The sequence below is a fragment of the Drosophila nasuta genome, chromosome 3, assembly GCF_023558535.2.
Source record: "Drosophila nasuta strain 15112-1781.00 chromosome 3, ASM2355853v1, whole genome shotgun sequence".
Lineage (NCBI taxonomy): Eukaryota > Metazoa > Arthropoda > Insecta > Diptera > Drosophilidae > Drosophila > Drosophila nasuta.
In genome coordinates this window covers 36,341,724-36,358,541 of record NC_083457.1, presented here as the reverse complement: position 1 = coordinate 36,358,541, position 16,818 = coordinate 36,341,724, and the positions used below count along the sequence as shown (strand labels likewise).

At 35.6% G+C, this 16,818-nt stretch overlaps 2 protein-coding genes across 2 annotated transcripts in view; both read right to left on the bottom strand.

The window, feature by feature from the left end:
- LOC132794519 (hemicentin-1) overlaps positions 1-16,818 on the bottom strand; it is a 232,894-nt gene that overhangs the window by 150,902 nt on the left and 65,174 nt on the right. The window lies entirely within an intron of this gene.
- On the bottom strand, positions 12,561-13,286 carry LOC132788210 (uncharacterized). The gene has a single exon (XM_060795542.1). It carries the CDS (start codon positions 13,284-13,286, stop codon positions 12,561-12,563), a length of 726 nt encoding a protein of 241 aa, XP_060651525.1.

Below are 16,818 nucleotides of genomic sequence, written 5' to 3'. Positions count from 1 at the left end.
CTTATGTTCAGCAATTCCACTTTCAATTATTTTTGTTATATTTTATTAATTTTTTGTTATTTTATTTTGCTTTCAGCAATTTGCAACATATTTAAAATAATATTTCTGCCTGGGGTCTAATTAAATTTGCGTGCTTTAAAGTTTTTTACAAAGGCAGTTGCAAGAACTGTCGACACGAAGAGTTTGACATCATCTGTCACAGTTACTGCAACAGTTACAGCAACAGCTACAGAAACAGCAAGAGTAACAGTTACAGTTACAGGAACAGCAACAGCAAAAGCAACACGTGACAGGCAGTCGCAATTTTTGCCAAAATAATTTATTTATGCAAAAAGCCAATTGTTTTTTATGCACATACACAACACATGCAGCCAGAAAAGAGGCAGAAAAGAGAGAAAAAGTCAGTCAGTCAGTGAGTCGCAGTGGGGAGTAAGAAGAGTTCTGAATACTGAATTGCAGTTGAAATGTTGTGCAAATAAAAAAGGAATTTTTGTTTGCTTTTATTCAAGCGTTGCATAATTTATTTTGTTGACTTATTTGTTAAATAAAATCAATGCAAATTGATGGGCGACAATTTCGCATTTTGTGGGTCAATTAAACAGAGAGAAAGAGGCAAAGCTCTTTAAATTCTCTAGGATTGAACTGAGAAGTTTCTGCTGCTGCTGCCATGTGGCATGCCTCGAGTGTGGCAAACACGTGCCAGGGCTTCGGCAACTCAAACTTGATCCTCTGTCGGCAAACAGTCGCCGCTTGCATGGGTTAAACAAACTTGAAAGCTGGAAGACAGGCGTTAAAGCACGTCCCGTTCAACGCCATCGCCAACGGTTCATTCACTCCACTTCCTCACTCTTTCGCTCTCTCTTCATTTCTCCCTCTCTCTAAGTCTCTTTCTCTCTTTCTCTGCGACTCTTCTCAGTTTAATGTCAAAAATTGCAAAATGACGTTGATATTATTTGGCGTGTGCCGCAGTTGCGTTGCAGCTTCAACTTCTGCCCCCTTTTTCCCTCTCTCTCTCTCGCAATTGGCACTCTCCCCTTTTCCCCTTCTCTTCCCTTTCCCACTTGGCAAGTCTCTTAGCTGGAATATAGAAACAGCAGCTGGCTCTGGTGCTTTGCTTCCGGGCTCAGTGGCGCATTTCATGTGCTAATTAGAAATACGTGATAAAAATGTGCACAGCACAAAGTCGCCGGCGTTGAGCATCATCATCGTCCTAGTCAACGGTTGTTGTCCTTGTTCAGCATCTGCTCTTTATTCTCCTCAACCAGTTGGTTGCTACTGCTTTTGCTTCTGCAATTGCCATCATTTTGGCTATGGGGATATGTGCAAATAGGTGGTATTATGCCACACAGATGTTAGGGTATTCGCAAATCGTGAGACAACACGTTGCTCTTTAGATTAAATAGAACTGACAGCTAAGAAGACTGTGAAATTAATATAATTTAGTATATAGAGTATACTTTTAAAATACATTTAGCTATATTTGTATTCAAAGTTGCTTTAAGTAAATATTTAGAATTTCCAAAACTTGTGTAATGTTTTCGTTTTATTGATTCATCATCAAATCTGCTATGTTTACTTGCTTTATATTAATTGCAAATGCAAAAACTTAAAAATATTGAATTGATTTTATTTAATGTTTTATTTCAGTAACCTAAAATTAAATGCCACAAATTATATATATTTATTCTCAAAAAATGAAGCAACATTTTTATGCCTTTGTCATATTACTGCTAGTCGGTAATTGTATTTATTCATTATAATTTATTAACGCCTAAAAATGTTGAGTAATTGAATATTATTGAATTTATATATTAGCAATTTTTTTGCCACTTTTTTACCCAGTTGTTCACATCATATCACGCTTAGAGAGCATTTATCGACCACTTTTTGATCTTTTTTAAAGTTTTTTTTTTGTAGTTGTAGTTTTTTTTTTGTTTGTTGCACTTAATACTTTTTGGCCATTTTGCTGGCAATTTGGCGAGGAAAATTTTTAAAAGTCGACACGTGCCTGGCATTCGGAATGGAGTATTAAAATTTAGTTTCTATAATGCGAAAAGAGATGCACTCGGCAGTCGCTAAATGTCTGCAAGCCATCAGCATATTGAGCAAATTAGCAAATGCTCGCAAAAACATTACGTGCTGCCAAAAGTTAAGTAGAGTGCTGGAATAAAGTGAAGCGAATGATTTGGCTATCAATCGATTTGAGACTGAAGCTCTGAAGGCAGCGTCTGTCTCTGTCTCCGGGCCTAATCCAGGCACATTTGAATTTCGCAGTATGAAAAACAAACAAAGAGCTGAAAAACTCTTTGCGGCTCAACTCAAGACATAAATCGATATTTTGAAGAGCGCCCACAGACGACAACGAGAATGGGAATGAGAAGGAGGAGAAGTTGTTGGCTTGGATGACTATCAGAAACCACTTTGCCCGGAAATAGCATAATATTTGCACACTCACAGACACACGCCCTCGCCTCCCCCGTTCTCCTTTCTCTTTCCACTTGGTTTGGTGGTGGAATTTTACCTTTTGCGAACCTGCTAAATGCTCGCGACGCGTCACCAAAAAATAAAAAAAAAGGAAGATGACAAAAAAATAAAAGGAACATCAAGTGGGAAATTTCGGCGCGCACACATAAAGCAAATATTTTTTATGCGATATTTTATCATCTAAGCTGATTCTGCTTTTAGAATTCAACGCGCATTCCGAATTCTCAGTCTGAATTGTGCCACGGATTCTTTTTCTCTTCATTTTTTGCTGGCTGGCAACAAAAAAATATAAATTTCTAAATTTTATTTATTTAAGCTCGCTCTGTCGAGTTACCTCTTAAAGCTCGAAGGTGTCCTCTGTTAGGTGCCCACAGCACAATCTCCTCTTCCTCTCTCCCTCTCTCTCTCTCCCTCTGTAGTTATATCTGTGTCTTTTTTGCTCGCTCACGCTTAGCTTTTGTGGCAATCGATATAATTTGCCGTATGTCAAGCACGTGCTGGCATTTAGGGACGCCTCACTGTACTCAGTCCAAAGACATTGTAACCGCTTTTTAAATAACTCAACGCTTGTTGGACATTTGGGACCTTGGCACAGCAGCAGCAGCTTTGTTTCGCTATACTTTTTTTCAGTTTATTAGGTAATCGTGATGCAAACATATGAAGGCCGCTTCAAAGAATTTATGTTATTTATGTGTGGCCCGTTTTTTTTTTAGCAGTTTAGCTGAATATGTTGTCAAAAGTAGGTTAAGCATTTTGAGAATAAGAATTTAGGCCAATGCTAAATAACAATGTAGAGGAACTATTTCATATAATAATACAAATAAAAATAATAAATAAATAGATTTTTTCGAAAGAAGTTTCAGGAAATGTAATGTTTTTTTTTAATAATCCTCATAAAATGGAAAACTATTAACATAGTTAAATCTTTAATGTTGATCTGCAGCACATTCATGTCAGCTCATAATAAAGCTTCACATGAAACTATAAATCACATTTGAGACCTAAAACTAATAACATTCGGGGCTAATCAAAATATTTACTTATTTCCTACATTTTTTGGAAGCTGATTAAACATATTAATAAGGTATTAATCGTGATACAAAAATGTGCAAAAAAAACAGCTTAAAGGTATATATTATATTATATTTCTTTGTGATATATTTTGAACATATATAATATTTTAAGTACTCAAAAAAAGTAATGTTAAAATTGTACTTTAACAACACTTCGTTCTCAGCTCAAAAACAAGTTCTACATTAAACTAATAACATTAGAGGCCAACTAAAATCCCAGCTTATCAAAGTGAATTTTAATCGGGAAACTCGCATAAATATTAACACTGTTAAAAATGAGTCAACTTATGCAAATTATGCCAAGGAAATGCTACTCCCAGGGGCATGGACAGGCGGAAAAACTTTAGATATGCCCGCGCACATAGAAGTTAAGTTTATAATTTCTAATCTCCGAGGAATCAGCACATGTGGCAGAACTCTTTTGCTCTTAGCTGCCACAAATTAGCGCAACGGGCTGTTAACAAAATTTACATGCCTTATCCTGCATCTAATTACCGCTAAGAGCTTCTGGCATCATCCTCTAAGCCATCCAGACAGCTGCCAACTGCGAGCAAAAGAGGAAACAAAACAGCAGCGAGGGGAGCGAAAAAAAACACAGAGAAGTGCAACTTCAACAAGCGCATGGGGCATGCATTAGCCTGACATGCAACGAAAGAAAAAGAGAGAGAAAGACAGTTCTACACGTAATTCCTTGCATCATCGGAAAAATGAAAATGCTGCGAAACTAAAGTAATAGTTGCGTTAAGTCGACGAACGCAGAGAAAACAATTTTTAATGCCTAATGAAAAACAATGAAGCAGCGAAATGGAAATGGAATCAACACAAAAAATACATATATATTTATTCTAAAGCTAACTAGGGGAAAAGTGGGGCAAAAAACTGCAGAGAAGCGACGTAAATTCATATCTATTTGTTTGTCTATTTAGCAACAAAGTTTCCGGCTTTTTTCCCGTTGTCTGTGTTTGTGTGTGTGTGTTGCATTCCCCGTGGTTCGTTCTTCACGCGTGCCCCAAAGCCAAGCAAAAAGTGACAAAAGAAGCTGTCAGTTGGTGGCTGTTTTTTTGTTTATAACTAAAAGCCACAAAATCAAACAAGCGAAACAAAAACCCAGAGAAAAAACGTTACTAAAAGCCTTTGAGGAGTAAGAAAAGTTGCATAAATGGTAAAACCATGTTGAGAATTGTTGGAGAAATGGGAAAATCCCGAGCATTTTCGAAACTATCTGTACGTTGACAACACTAATTGGTAGCGAGTAAGTTCATAGCGCAGAGAGTTGGAATTGAAAAAGTGAAGAATTAAAATTTGAAACCGCAAAAATGTTGAGTAGTGTAAACTTTTATAAAACCAGCAGAAAACAAGCGTCGAATATACATATAATATATGAATGAAGCGAGTTAATAAGACGAGGAAGTATCGAGTATTAATTTAGTAAAATATATCACTTAAACGACTAGCGAGTTAACGTAGCGAGTTGGAAATAAAAAAAAGACAGGTAGAAGTAAAGAATGTGTGAACTAAAATGAATTAAATGCAATGAGAAAAATGTTTGATGAAGTCGCAATAAATAATTGAAAGTGGCGAGTAAAAAGATAGTAACGAGTGACGAGACATTTGCTCAACAATTGCAGCAAATCAGTTTCGCAATTTGCCATTGCTGCGCTAATAGACAGAAAATTAGAGCTAATCGTTATTTAGTCAACAGTCAATTAACTATAAATTATTAAAACGCAGCAGACAATAAGCAGAAAGCAGCGACAGCAAGGAGGCAGGACATTGGAGCATCATGTGCGAGTTACCAAATTTGAGCTGCTGTCAAATTAACCAAAAAGCGGATTTTCCGGCTACCATCGACGCGAGTGAATAAGGAGACTGTGTGTTTGTGTGAGTCTGTATTATGTTTTCATGAGGCTGACAACGACAACGCGACATTGAGCAATTATAAGCGACAATCGCAACAACAACAAGAATAACAAGCTAAACAACAGCGGCGAGCAGCAACGGCATTAATACCATGACACAAATTCCTAATCAATCTTCACGACTTATTCATGCATATAAACCTGCGCGACAACAAACCTCATACACCAAACACTCCATATAACCCATACGCCCCATGCGCCCACTCAGTATGTGTATGTGTGTGTCTAACCTCTGCTATATAAGTGTGTGTGTGTGTGTGTGTGTGCATCGGTAGCTGTTTGAGTTTTGCAATTACAACTTAAGCACACAATCATTATCATAATCCTTAATCGATATTATGGCTTACAAGATGGCAGCAGCAGCCACAAAGTACAACTACCGAGATATCGAAAGCAAGAGAGAGAGAGAGAGAAAGGGGAGCAAAAATAGAGCCAGAGAGAGAGAGCAGACAGAAGACAAATATCTGCATACATGTCTGTGTGTGTTTGTGTAGCTATGCGTGTGTGTGAGTGCGTTGCTTTTAACCCACTTCCGTCCAGGCTTCTGCTTCTGCTGCTTTGGTTGACTGCTTCCGCCTTTTGCATCGAATTAAAATTCCACATACTCGCACTCGCACTCGTATGCTGAGCGCATTTCTTGGCCAAGCTCAGGCGGAAGAAAATGAGGCAGCAGAGAGCAGATGTTGATGGAACTGCTGCTGGAGATGGAGGAAATGGAGGTAATCCTCGTTAATGGATGAGTTGACTACACTGACAAAAACCTACTTACAACAAATTGGATAACTAAAAAGGCAAAAATATTATTAAAAATAAAATAAAAATGTTGTAATTATTAATTAAAGATGATTTAAGATCCAAAACAAAAATTGTATTTTTGAGGAAAATTCATAAAATCTAATTTTATATTATATCACATTTCCAGAACTGATAATAAATAAATAATATTATTCCAACTTAGTATTTAGTAATATATGCAATTTGTCATCAATTACTTGAATATTTGGAAACTTTTGCAGACAAAAGCCTATCATATCTATTTGTTAAAGTAGATTTTGGAAAATATATATTAATATTTAAAATGTTTTCATTCAATTTAGTAAACATAATTAAGTAAATAAAGAAAAATATGTTGTATAGAGTTTGATACCTAAAAGCACATTTCCATTGTCTTAGTTATTTACATATTTACATATTTTTTTAATTTCTCTATTAATTTGTACAGAATTATATATCATCGAAGTTGAACACTTGATTTAAATAATATACATGATATTTACAAATGGCTGAATATAACTTATTATAATATAAAAATTATTATTAGAAATTTTTGAAATATATTGATTTTAAATACAAATAAAAATTAAATTAAACAACAACAATTAAAATGAATAATTGATAAATAAATGTATATTCCACGTATTTTTGTGTTCATTGTTTTTATAGTTCGAAAAATTATTCGATTTTCAGCAGTGCATTTTTTACACTGCGCTGCTAGCTCGAAGAGTATCCTTTTTTGCCTTTGCCTGTCGTTAATAGTTAAATTGCTGTTAACAAATTTAATGTCCTTAAAATTTATTACGACGCTGCCGCCGCCGCTCGCTCGCTTGCTCGCTTGGCTTCAGCGCAAACATCAGACGCTTTGGCATTGTCCTGTTGTGGCCGCAGGATTAAATGATAAAAAGTGTTAAGCAGCAGCAGCAACGGTGGCAGCAGGAGCAAAGGCAGCCGCAACTGAAGCAGCATCAGAAAGTTGCAAGTAGACACAAGGGCAACGAGCAACCTGTTTAAAGTTGCTGCTCCCGTGTCAACAAAGCGTTTAATGAAGGTTGAAAATTTGATTTCAGTTTTCTTCTTTTCCTGCTTTTCTTGTTATTCTTTTTTTCCTTTCTTCGTTGTTTTCATTCTGGCGCTGCACAATGGGGCGTATGATTGTTATTGGAGCGTCGACGTTTTTGCTGTACTCGGCTGCTGTTTGCGCTTTTGATGGCACAAGGATGGCAAGGACAACGACGACGATGTCGTGTACGTGTTAAGTGGTTATTGGTCTAGAGCGCAGCTTGCGGATGGGCTGCGAAATGTGTGTGATGGGGCGTAAGGTGACAGTTCAAGTGATATTTGCATTAGATTTTGTTTATACTGATATTACACATACGACACGAGGGACTTAACCAAACTCTGAAGAGTGCAGTCATTCAGCCGAACCAAGCCGAGCGAGCACTTCAAGTCCGCATCCATGACATACGCTTTAACCATCAATAGGATTACACAAACTCGTTGTTGAGACACTAAGTGTGTAATATCATAACAGTTTGCGCTGTAATACACGCAATGGGAGACTTTTTTTTAAAGGAAAAGTATTAAATTCGTTATGTTAGAATTTTATCTTTACACTGAAAGAAAGTATGAAAGCAAATAAATATATAAGGAGAAGAAACTGAGAGAAACTTCATACAAATAAAATAAAACAAAAACCATTAAAAATGAAATATATGTATATTCAAAAGAGTATAAAATATTAAACAAGTATCAACATTGATTATAAATGATTTTATGAAATGAAAAAAATTTTAAAAATCATTTCCAAAATAATTTAAAATATCAAACTACAATCAAAACTGCTTAAATTATATTTAAAGTCATATAATGTGCAATCAAACATTTAAAATTATTGTTAATCTCACAAAATTATTATCTATTGCTCAGAGATTATTTGTGCAATTTAAAGTCTGCCTTTGAGCAGCAGTGACAGAGCAATTTAAAAATCCTGTTTTATGCTTTCGAATGTTCATGAAAAGACGTCTTTATTTTGCAACTCCCACACACAAAGCGAGAACTTTTAAATCACAACAAACAGTAAATCAAGACCAATAATACAGACGCACACATGGCTACATTCCGTATTACAAACTAGCAATCTCTTTAAGCCTTTTGCAGCTTGCCAAAGTCAGTATGGGAAAGAAATAAAATAAAATATCAACTCTCAAAAAAACGAGAGACGAAAAAAGAGAAAACTGTAGTACAAAACAGCAAAATCCGCCAAGAAGTATGCAATAAATCACAGCAAACGCAGCGCACACAAAGACGCAGACAGTAGAATAGAAAGCGGAGGCGAATCGCCTTCTCTTCGCTCTTCTTTTTTATAGCCTGCATACATATAAATTTGTGTACGCTTACAAGGTTAGTTCAACAGAATGGAAACTGGGTTAGATGATGCCACAAAACTGATAAAAATCAAATGCCTGCTTTCCCCACTCTCTCTCTCTCTCTCTCTCCCTCACCCACATGTTACAACAAAATGCCAATAGATGCAGCATTTGAAAAGCGATTTACGACACCGTGCTGCCGCATAATATGATATAGAGAGAGAGGACAGACGAAGGGGGAAGGAGGGAAAGAGAGCTGGCTGGCTAAGTCCTGAATGACGCATCATTTATAACTTGGCACTCAACAGAAATTGTAAAACAGGAAGCAGACAAACGGCAGCCACTTTGAACGCGAATTAAAGTAATAAATTAGTTTGGGCGTGCGTCGTGCCTCGACATGACAATCTTCCTCCCCCTTCTCCTCTCTCAGCGAATGGAATGCTTTCCCCTTCCCCAATTCCTCTCTGCTCATATGATGCCCACATTGTGCCCACTCATTTGATTTGAAAGCCTTCACGCCACAAAGGCATTCCGCACAGGCAACAATCGACCAACATTTCCACCAGGCTGACTCGAAATTTGCCTTTGCCTTTGCCTCAAAACCGCTGCCTCCTTCCCCTCCGTCTCCCCCACCACTCATTCTCTATCACTTTCTCTGCTGCTGCCTTTTTACGCTAAATTGCTTTGCATTTTCGCTGCTCGAACATATTTTTAGGCGTGCTACATTTTTCATAATGCCTTGACATGGCCTTTCCCTCTGCTTTTCCCGCTCACTTTCCTTTGCTGTCTTTTCACCACAAGAATTGCCCAGAGATAAACTGTCGCTGATATCTGTAAACTCAAAGTTTGTCTCTCCTCCCCTCCATTCTTATCCTTAGCCATATTCTTAGATAATCTGCGCGTTTTTATGGCACTTTCTTTTATGATATTTATGCACGATATTTATCTCAATCGCCTGGCTTCGCTTTCTCATTGGCATTCGCCTTTGCCTTCGTCTTCACATTTTTGTGGCATCATTTTCGGCCTGCGCGCCGTCTGACAGTTAATAATATTGAAAAGGTTTTTAAAAATGTTATAAACCATTCTGTGCACAATTTACAAGCATTTCCAACTATAAACCAATTTATGGACTTGTGGTAATCGTTTATTTACGATAGAAATAAAAACGACTTTTGCAGACCCTGTACAATAAAATTGAAGTTGGCAATTGAATTGATATAAACAATTAGTCATAGCTTTGATTTTGACATTGCTTCGCACTGAATACTGATTTTCTTTATTCAAGTTTTGTATTGCTGAATCTGACTGCATTCAATAATATTGAAATTCAATTAAATTGGTAAATTAATCCATTTATTTCACTTTATATTGATCACAAAATTTCAGTTGCTCAATTAAAGTATCGTATTTTTTGGCACTTACTTATGCAGATTTTTCACTGGCAATAACTCACCTGCAAAAAGAAAGAAGAGAAAATAAATTTTTTGTTAGTTAATTTAAAGATATTATTTATGCAAATTTCAACAACTCGACGACGAGTTCATTTTCATAGTATATTTTTTCAGTTTTGTTTTATTTTGTTTCGGGTTTCACTTCATTTTTGAAATAATCAAAAGCAACTCGTAAACAAAGACGCAAAAATTTCAACTATGCTTATTACACTTCACGGAAATTTACATTTTCACTTGCATAATTAAAATGTACAGCGACAGCAACAAAGCGAACAAAATAGGAAAGAAAAACCCGGTGAGAGAGAGAGGAAGGGAGAGAGTAGTAAAAATAGCGAAATAATATGCTTACTTCCGCATTGCTAAACATAATTTTCTTCTTGTTTTCTTTTTGCCACTTCTTTTGCCTCTTACCGAGAGTACAACTAAATATTACGCTTATTTTGACGTCAAAAAGCTTGTTGAGAAATTAAAAAAGCGGCAAATGCGCGCGCGGAAAGCAAAACACAACAAAAACAAAAAACAAAATAGAAATAAAAGCGAAAACGTTAACGTAAACGAAACGCAAAACCAAACGGGTAAATGCAAATAAAAACGAAGCTGCTGCAAGAGAGTAAAGAGAGCTGTAAAGGGAGAAAAGGAAAAACCGCAACCAAGACGGTCCAGACGGCAACTTTTTCACCGGCTTTTGTTGCGATTTTTTTCTAATATTTTTCCGCTTTTCTTTCGCGCATCTCTGCTGCAGTTTTTTAATTTACTACGTTGTATTTTTAATAACAGCAAAAGGAGTCCGAGCAATGGCAGTAGAAAGCATAGAAGTTGTAGAATGTTTTATTTTCCTTTTTTTTGCGAAATTTACTTTCGCCACACACATTTTCCGCGATACTTAAGAGTTGCCTACGTGGAAAATGGCGGTCGACCAGAAAACAGAAACACACAAACAAAATGAAGAAAACTCAATCGTCTGCAGAGGCCATAAAAAACGAAAACAAACCACTTTACATAGCCGGGCGCTGTATCTTTGGCTGTGGTAACGTATACGTAATATACAATACGTATACGTAATATTCTTTTTGCTGTCTGCTCAATGTGCAGCCTTTGCATTCATAACGCGACGCCAAACAAAAAAAAAATACGTTAATGAATTTGCATGAATGAATATTTGAAAAGCTGCTGCAGGACCAAACAATATTTTCACTGCTTAAAAAAAAAACACGAAAAAAATGCCAGAGGGAGAGTGAGGAAAGAGTGAGAGAGAGGAACGCAGAGATTTCAGCGCAAGAATTTATGCACGAACAATTTATGAAAGCAAGCGAAAATTTATGGCCTCTAATATTATCAGCAGATTAGAAAAGTAACTGGAAATTATGGCCACGTTACAGCATTTATTAACGTTTTTTTCGTCCTCCTTTTTCCCACTGAGTGTGTGTTTGTGTTATCTGAATTTCAGTTTCAACGTTATGCATTACATTTCGAAAATTTTTGCATTTTCAGTTGGCATTTTTGCATTTGGCGTTTTCTATACCAATGTTCCTCGCTTCCATGTTCCATGTTTATATACATGTCGAGGCCATTGCATGTTTATTATCAATGGATTTCGCTTCACTTGTACATTTTGGACATTTCAAGTGTTTTAATTGACCCTAATTGCGTTTTAATGCTAATGAGCATCGACAATTATGCTTTTCAGAAAGCCTCCTGTTTCTCTTTGAATATAAATTTCTCAAATTTGAATTCATTGCAAATGCACAAAATCAGTTAAGCTCTTGGCAATTCAATAGCATAAAACATAATTTTCTGTGTGCATGTGAATTGCAGCTAATGAACGGTATTTCTAATACTAAAATAATTCATAATTAAAATACATATTTAAAGCGGCTGATGTAGACAAATCTTATATATTATAAGTATATTTTCAATTTACCAGACATAGCCTACCGTATGTTTATTTTTTGAGTCTGTTTATTCTGTATAATTTAAGAATACTACCGCAATGTTTTGGTTAACAATCTGATGAGTATCGAGACCACTGGTATGTTTGAAACGTAGTTTCGATTTCAAGTGTGGTATATATTGTACCCTATGGTATATTTTGAGTATATTTTAAGATTAACATCGCAATATTTTCTTAACAATCTGGTATATGTTGTACCGAATCGTATATTTTCATAATACATTCCGTTTAAAATCTGGTATATATTGTACCCAATTGTATAATTAATATATATAGATATACCAATCGTATAGTTTAGTATTTTCCGGCATATTAATTCGCAATATATAAAGAACAATATCAGAATGTTTTACTTGTATTAAAAATGGGTAACTGTTGAGCACACTCGACTGTAGTTTTCTTACCTATTAAAACTAAAATACTTCTTAATTCGTAATTAGTAAATGAATTCAAGTAATTCATAAGGAATATCTTTATTAAATTTGCAGTTTGCACGAAATTGCGTATACATAATAAATGATGTTTATAAGATTGCCTGATTATTTGGGCTGAACATAGCCATCATCATTGGTGCCATTAATGCTGTCAAGCGCAATGAGATCAGCCTTGGTTCGAACCTCCTTAAAAGTGCCATTATCGAGCAGTGTGACAGTTGCAGCTGGATTATCAACGAGTGTAGCGATTGGGATTGGCTTATTGGCAGCCATTTCCATGTTGGACTCATCGCTTCTCTCCGGGACAAACGCAGCTGTGGTCAATGTTTTGACAGCGTCTGCAGTAACTGGAGAAGCTGAAGCAGCTGCAGGATTCGCAGCAGTTGTTGCTGTTGGTGTAGTTGCAGTAACTTGCTCATTGCCAGACGTATCCATGATTGGAGTTGTGCTGTTTTGATGACCATGTTTGCATTCGGCACGTGCTTTGCGATTTCCCTTTTGATTTGGCTTATTGCAGTTCTGAGTCTTATCGTTTTTGGTCTGGTCTTTATTCTGCTTGCCCTGTTCCACAGCGTCTTTGCCTTGATCCTTGGTCTGCCTGGCCTTGGGCTTTGGCTTAGCGCGACCTTTAGGCTTGGGCTTGGCCTTAGACTTGCCTTTGGGCTTAGCTGTGGTTTTAACGGCTGCTGCTTCAGTTGTTGTTTCAGGTGCGGGAGTCGTGGTTGTTGTTGTAGTTGTAGTTGTTGTTCGAACAGAACTTGGTTTACGAGTTGCTCGTTTTCTAGTTGTCGATTGCTGAGCGTGCATTAAAAACAGATCCTTTGGCGACATTGTAGTTGTGCCTTTTGGCTTTGTTGCTCTCTTCAGCTCGGAATTTTCTGGCAAAACTGGCTCAGCCAATGCAACAGGTTCGGCACGTGGCTCAGCTTCGGGCTCAGCTTTTGCTTCTGCTGCCACAAATGCCACAGTCAACACAAGAAAGAGTGCCAAGACTGGTAAAAGATGCATTTTTAATGAATTCTTCATTAGAACTCTATCGAAAGAAATGTTCACTGCAAACTGAATTCCAATTGCCAGCAGACGCAGCTTTTATAGTCCAACTGAGCAACTTTTTAATTCACCTTGCGATTATGGACAACTGTTTTTAGCACTTCAACTGTTTTCGATTCTTCAACTGTTTTCATTAATCACTTGCACTTGCTTCAGTGCAGAAAATAGATTAATTTAAAACAAACATTCCCTAATATTTGTTATAAATAGAAAGATTTGCCAGTTCTTAGCACAGTTTGATTTTCAAGTAGCAAAAGTTTCAAACAAATCATGAAGCTTCTTAAAGTTATTGTTATGTTTGCTTTGTGCTTTATAATAGCTGAAGCTATTCCTTATCAAAGCGTCCTGTCGATCTATGTGAAGTCCACAGAGGATGAATCCAAGTTAATGGACGTGCCCTTTGTGAGCTTCGATAATATGGCTTTTGAGACCCTTAAGAGTGACGCTCTCAGCACCACAACTTTGAAACCTTCCACCACTTTGGGCTCAACGACTGCGGCAACATCAAGGAAGGCCAATAAGGACAAGAGGAAGAAAGTGCGTCACAGCAGAAAAAACAAATCTAGCGTATTGTCAAATTTTTAATTCCATGGATGAGTTGCCAATGAAATACAGTTCGAAATGAATACAATTATGAGAAACAATAAAAAGAATAATTTGAAATTATGAGAAACAAAATAATAAGAAGTAACCATGTGCTTTTTTTATATGTGTATAATTCTTAACTTAAGACAGAAGAAGATTGGTTCATAACAATTTTTAAATTTTTAAATTCAATAATTGATATTCATTCACTAAAATTCCAAATATATTTTGTGAATTGAATTGTGTTAGCCACCTTCTTCTATTGAATTTATATTGAATATAAAAATAACTGACTTTTAATATATTTTAATTCTAATTCAACAAAAAATTAATAGTCTTAACATGGAAACTAAATGGAAACCTTTATACAACTTTTCTTTATATTTTCTATATTGTCTATTGTGTTCTTTAATTTTTCTCTTACAAATTCTACAAAAATGCTTTGCATTAAATCTCGGAAAAAGAAGCAGGCAGTTCGTCTAGCTAAAGTTTTTGGTACCGTGTGTTAGAGAAAGTTTTGAATCAACTTTTCTTCTACTGCTTCTTTTTTTTTTGAATTCATGTTGCAAATGCTGCAGCTGTTGGAAGTGTATCTCTTTCTCTTTCTAGCGCACTAAGAGTTTATGTGCCTGTATTTTCTTTTTCTTTCGCTCAAATTTGTTGGCTGCTTTCGCCCGTCAGCTGTGTCAACATGGCCAAGAGAAGAGTGTGTGAACTTGACGTTTGAAAATGGCAAAGGAAATGCAAACTTTCACAAGGTGAAAATCGCAACAGATGTGCGCAAAAATTTATTGATACCCTTCCGAAGGGCTTAGCGAATGGATGAAGATTTAGAGACGTAAATTAGCATTAAATATTTTCTACAACTCAATTGTCTAAAATTATAATAGAGAAGTAAAGTAAATTTTTTTTTTCACTAAATATATTCATATTGTCTGCTTAAATAAATATTGAACCGCTAGAGTATTAATTTAACCACACGGCATAAACAGATTTGTGTGTTCAACTCCGACGCGACGTTTGCCTCTTGTGCTTACATGACGTATACGTAACGCAGCTGTCAAGTACCATGCGTCGCATAGCATTTTGATGGCCGCTTAGCCAGCCAACTTGCAACTTGCCACAATTCGTGCCCTGAACTTGACACTCAACAAGCAATCCGAGTTGCTTTTGTTGTTTCCCCTTCCTCCCCTCTCCCACCGAAAAAGAGAAAAAACTTTTGCCACCCATCGATGACGATGACATCACGCGCCAACTAATGGCAAACGTGCATAAAATACTTATAACGGAATAGTATATTCAGAGTATATGTAGATTTGTATGTGCATATATAAATATGTATGTAGATAGATTGGTTTTCGTTTTTGGTCTGTCGCCCCGAAACAAATATGAAATGCACTTTTAAATGTTAAATAATTCACTGGCAATTGCACACGCCGAACACCGAATGGCGAATGGCGAACACCGAAAAGCAACCGGCGCCAATTTTATGCGCTAAATGAATTTATGAACAGTTTGTGACATATTTTATGCCACATACATAGACAATACACGCAGCTGCTGGCCAAAAAAACCATAAATAAAAAACGTAGCTACTATATGGTATGTATATTTAATCGATTTAGCTCTTTTTCGGCTAATTTTTTACATGCACAACGTTCCCTTAATCCAATTTAGTGCGTCACAGTTTTTTGTCGAAAGTTGCATCACAATTTTTTTGTTCGTGTGTTTTCGGCCTCGACACAGGCGCAACGTATAAATAATAATGAAAATCATAATGGAAATGTGCATGGATGTAAGCTAGAGCTTTAATTGAAAATGCCATGGAAATTAAGCGCACATAATTTATATAATATTCATTAAAAATTCAAAATGCTATTAAAAAACTCGGTTAGCACGGTTTCTGCTTACATCAGCTGTCATAATTTGAAGTTTTAAAGGGCTTTGCTACAAAAAACAGTTTTATTGATGCATTATTATTTGAATGCGTCAAAGGATGATCACCAACAACAATTTTGTATAGAATTTAAATTTATATAAGGGTAAGCTTAGAAGCTTTAGATTTAATGACACAGTTGGTAATAAATACATTTTAAATAAAAAAAAAAATACTATTAAATATAGGAAGGGGTTACAATTCAAAATAAGCATCGAAGGTAGATTACAAATTTATTTTTTATTATATTAACTTGTTAGCTAGTAAAATGTTGCAATGCAATAATCATTGCATTTTTAACGATACTCATTAGACTCTTGCAAATTATTAAAGGTTAATAAAAAGCATGTAAATATACTATTAATAATTAGCATTAATAATCTAATTAAAACTTTAAATAATCATTACAATCTTAACAATAATTTACTGCAATGTTAAAATAGAATAAAGGAAATTAGTTTATTTTTAACCACCAATTTACATATTTGACAGTTTAAACTTGTATGAGTAATAAATCCAAACAATTTTAAAATATTATAACTATAAAGATAAAAGTATTACAAACTTATTTAGAAGAAGAATGAAATAAAATTTGAATGGTTAATGATTACAGCAATTTATATTAAATAATAAATTTGAATATTTATGTCATATAAACTCAATACATCTTTAAATATTATTGGCTACATATACATAACTAATGTAAAATTTATTTAAATGAAGATTAAGTTATATTCGAAATATAGTGCTTAATTTGTCAAAGCAATTTGTTAATATTATCTCAATTATTTT

Bases quoted from the DNA above. Each gene is read 5' to 3' on its own strand.
- LOC132788210 (XM_060795542.1), bottom strand. From the start codon at position 13,286: ATGTCGCCAAAGGATCTGTTTTTAATGCACGCTCAGCAATCGACAACT.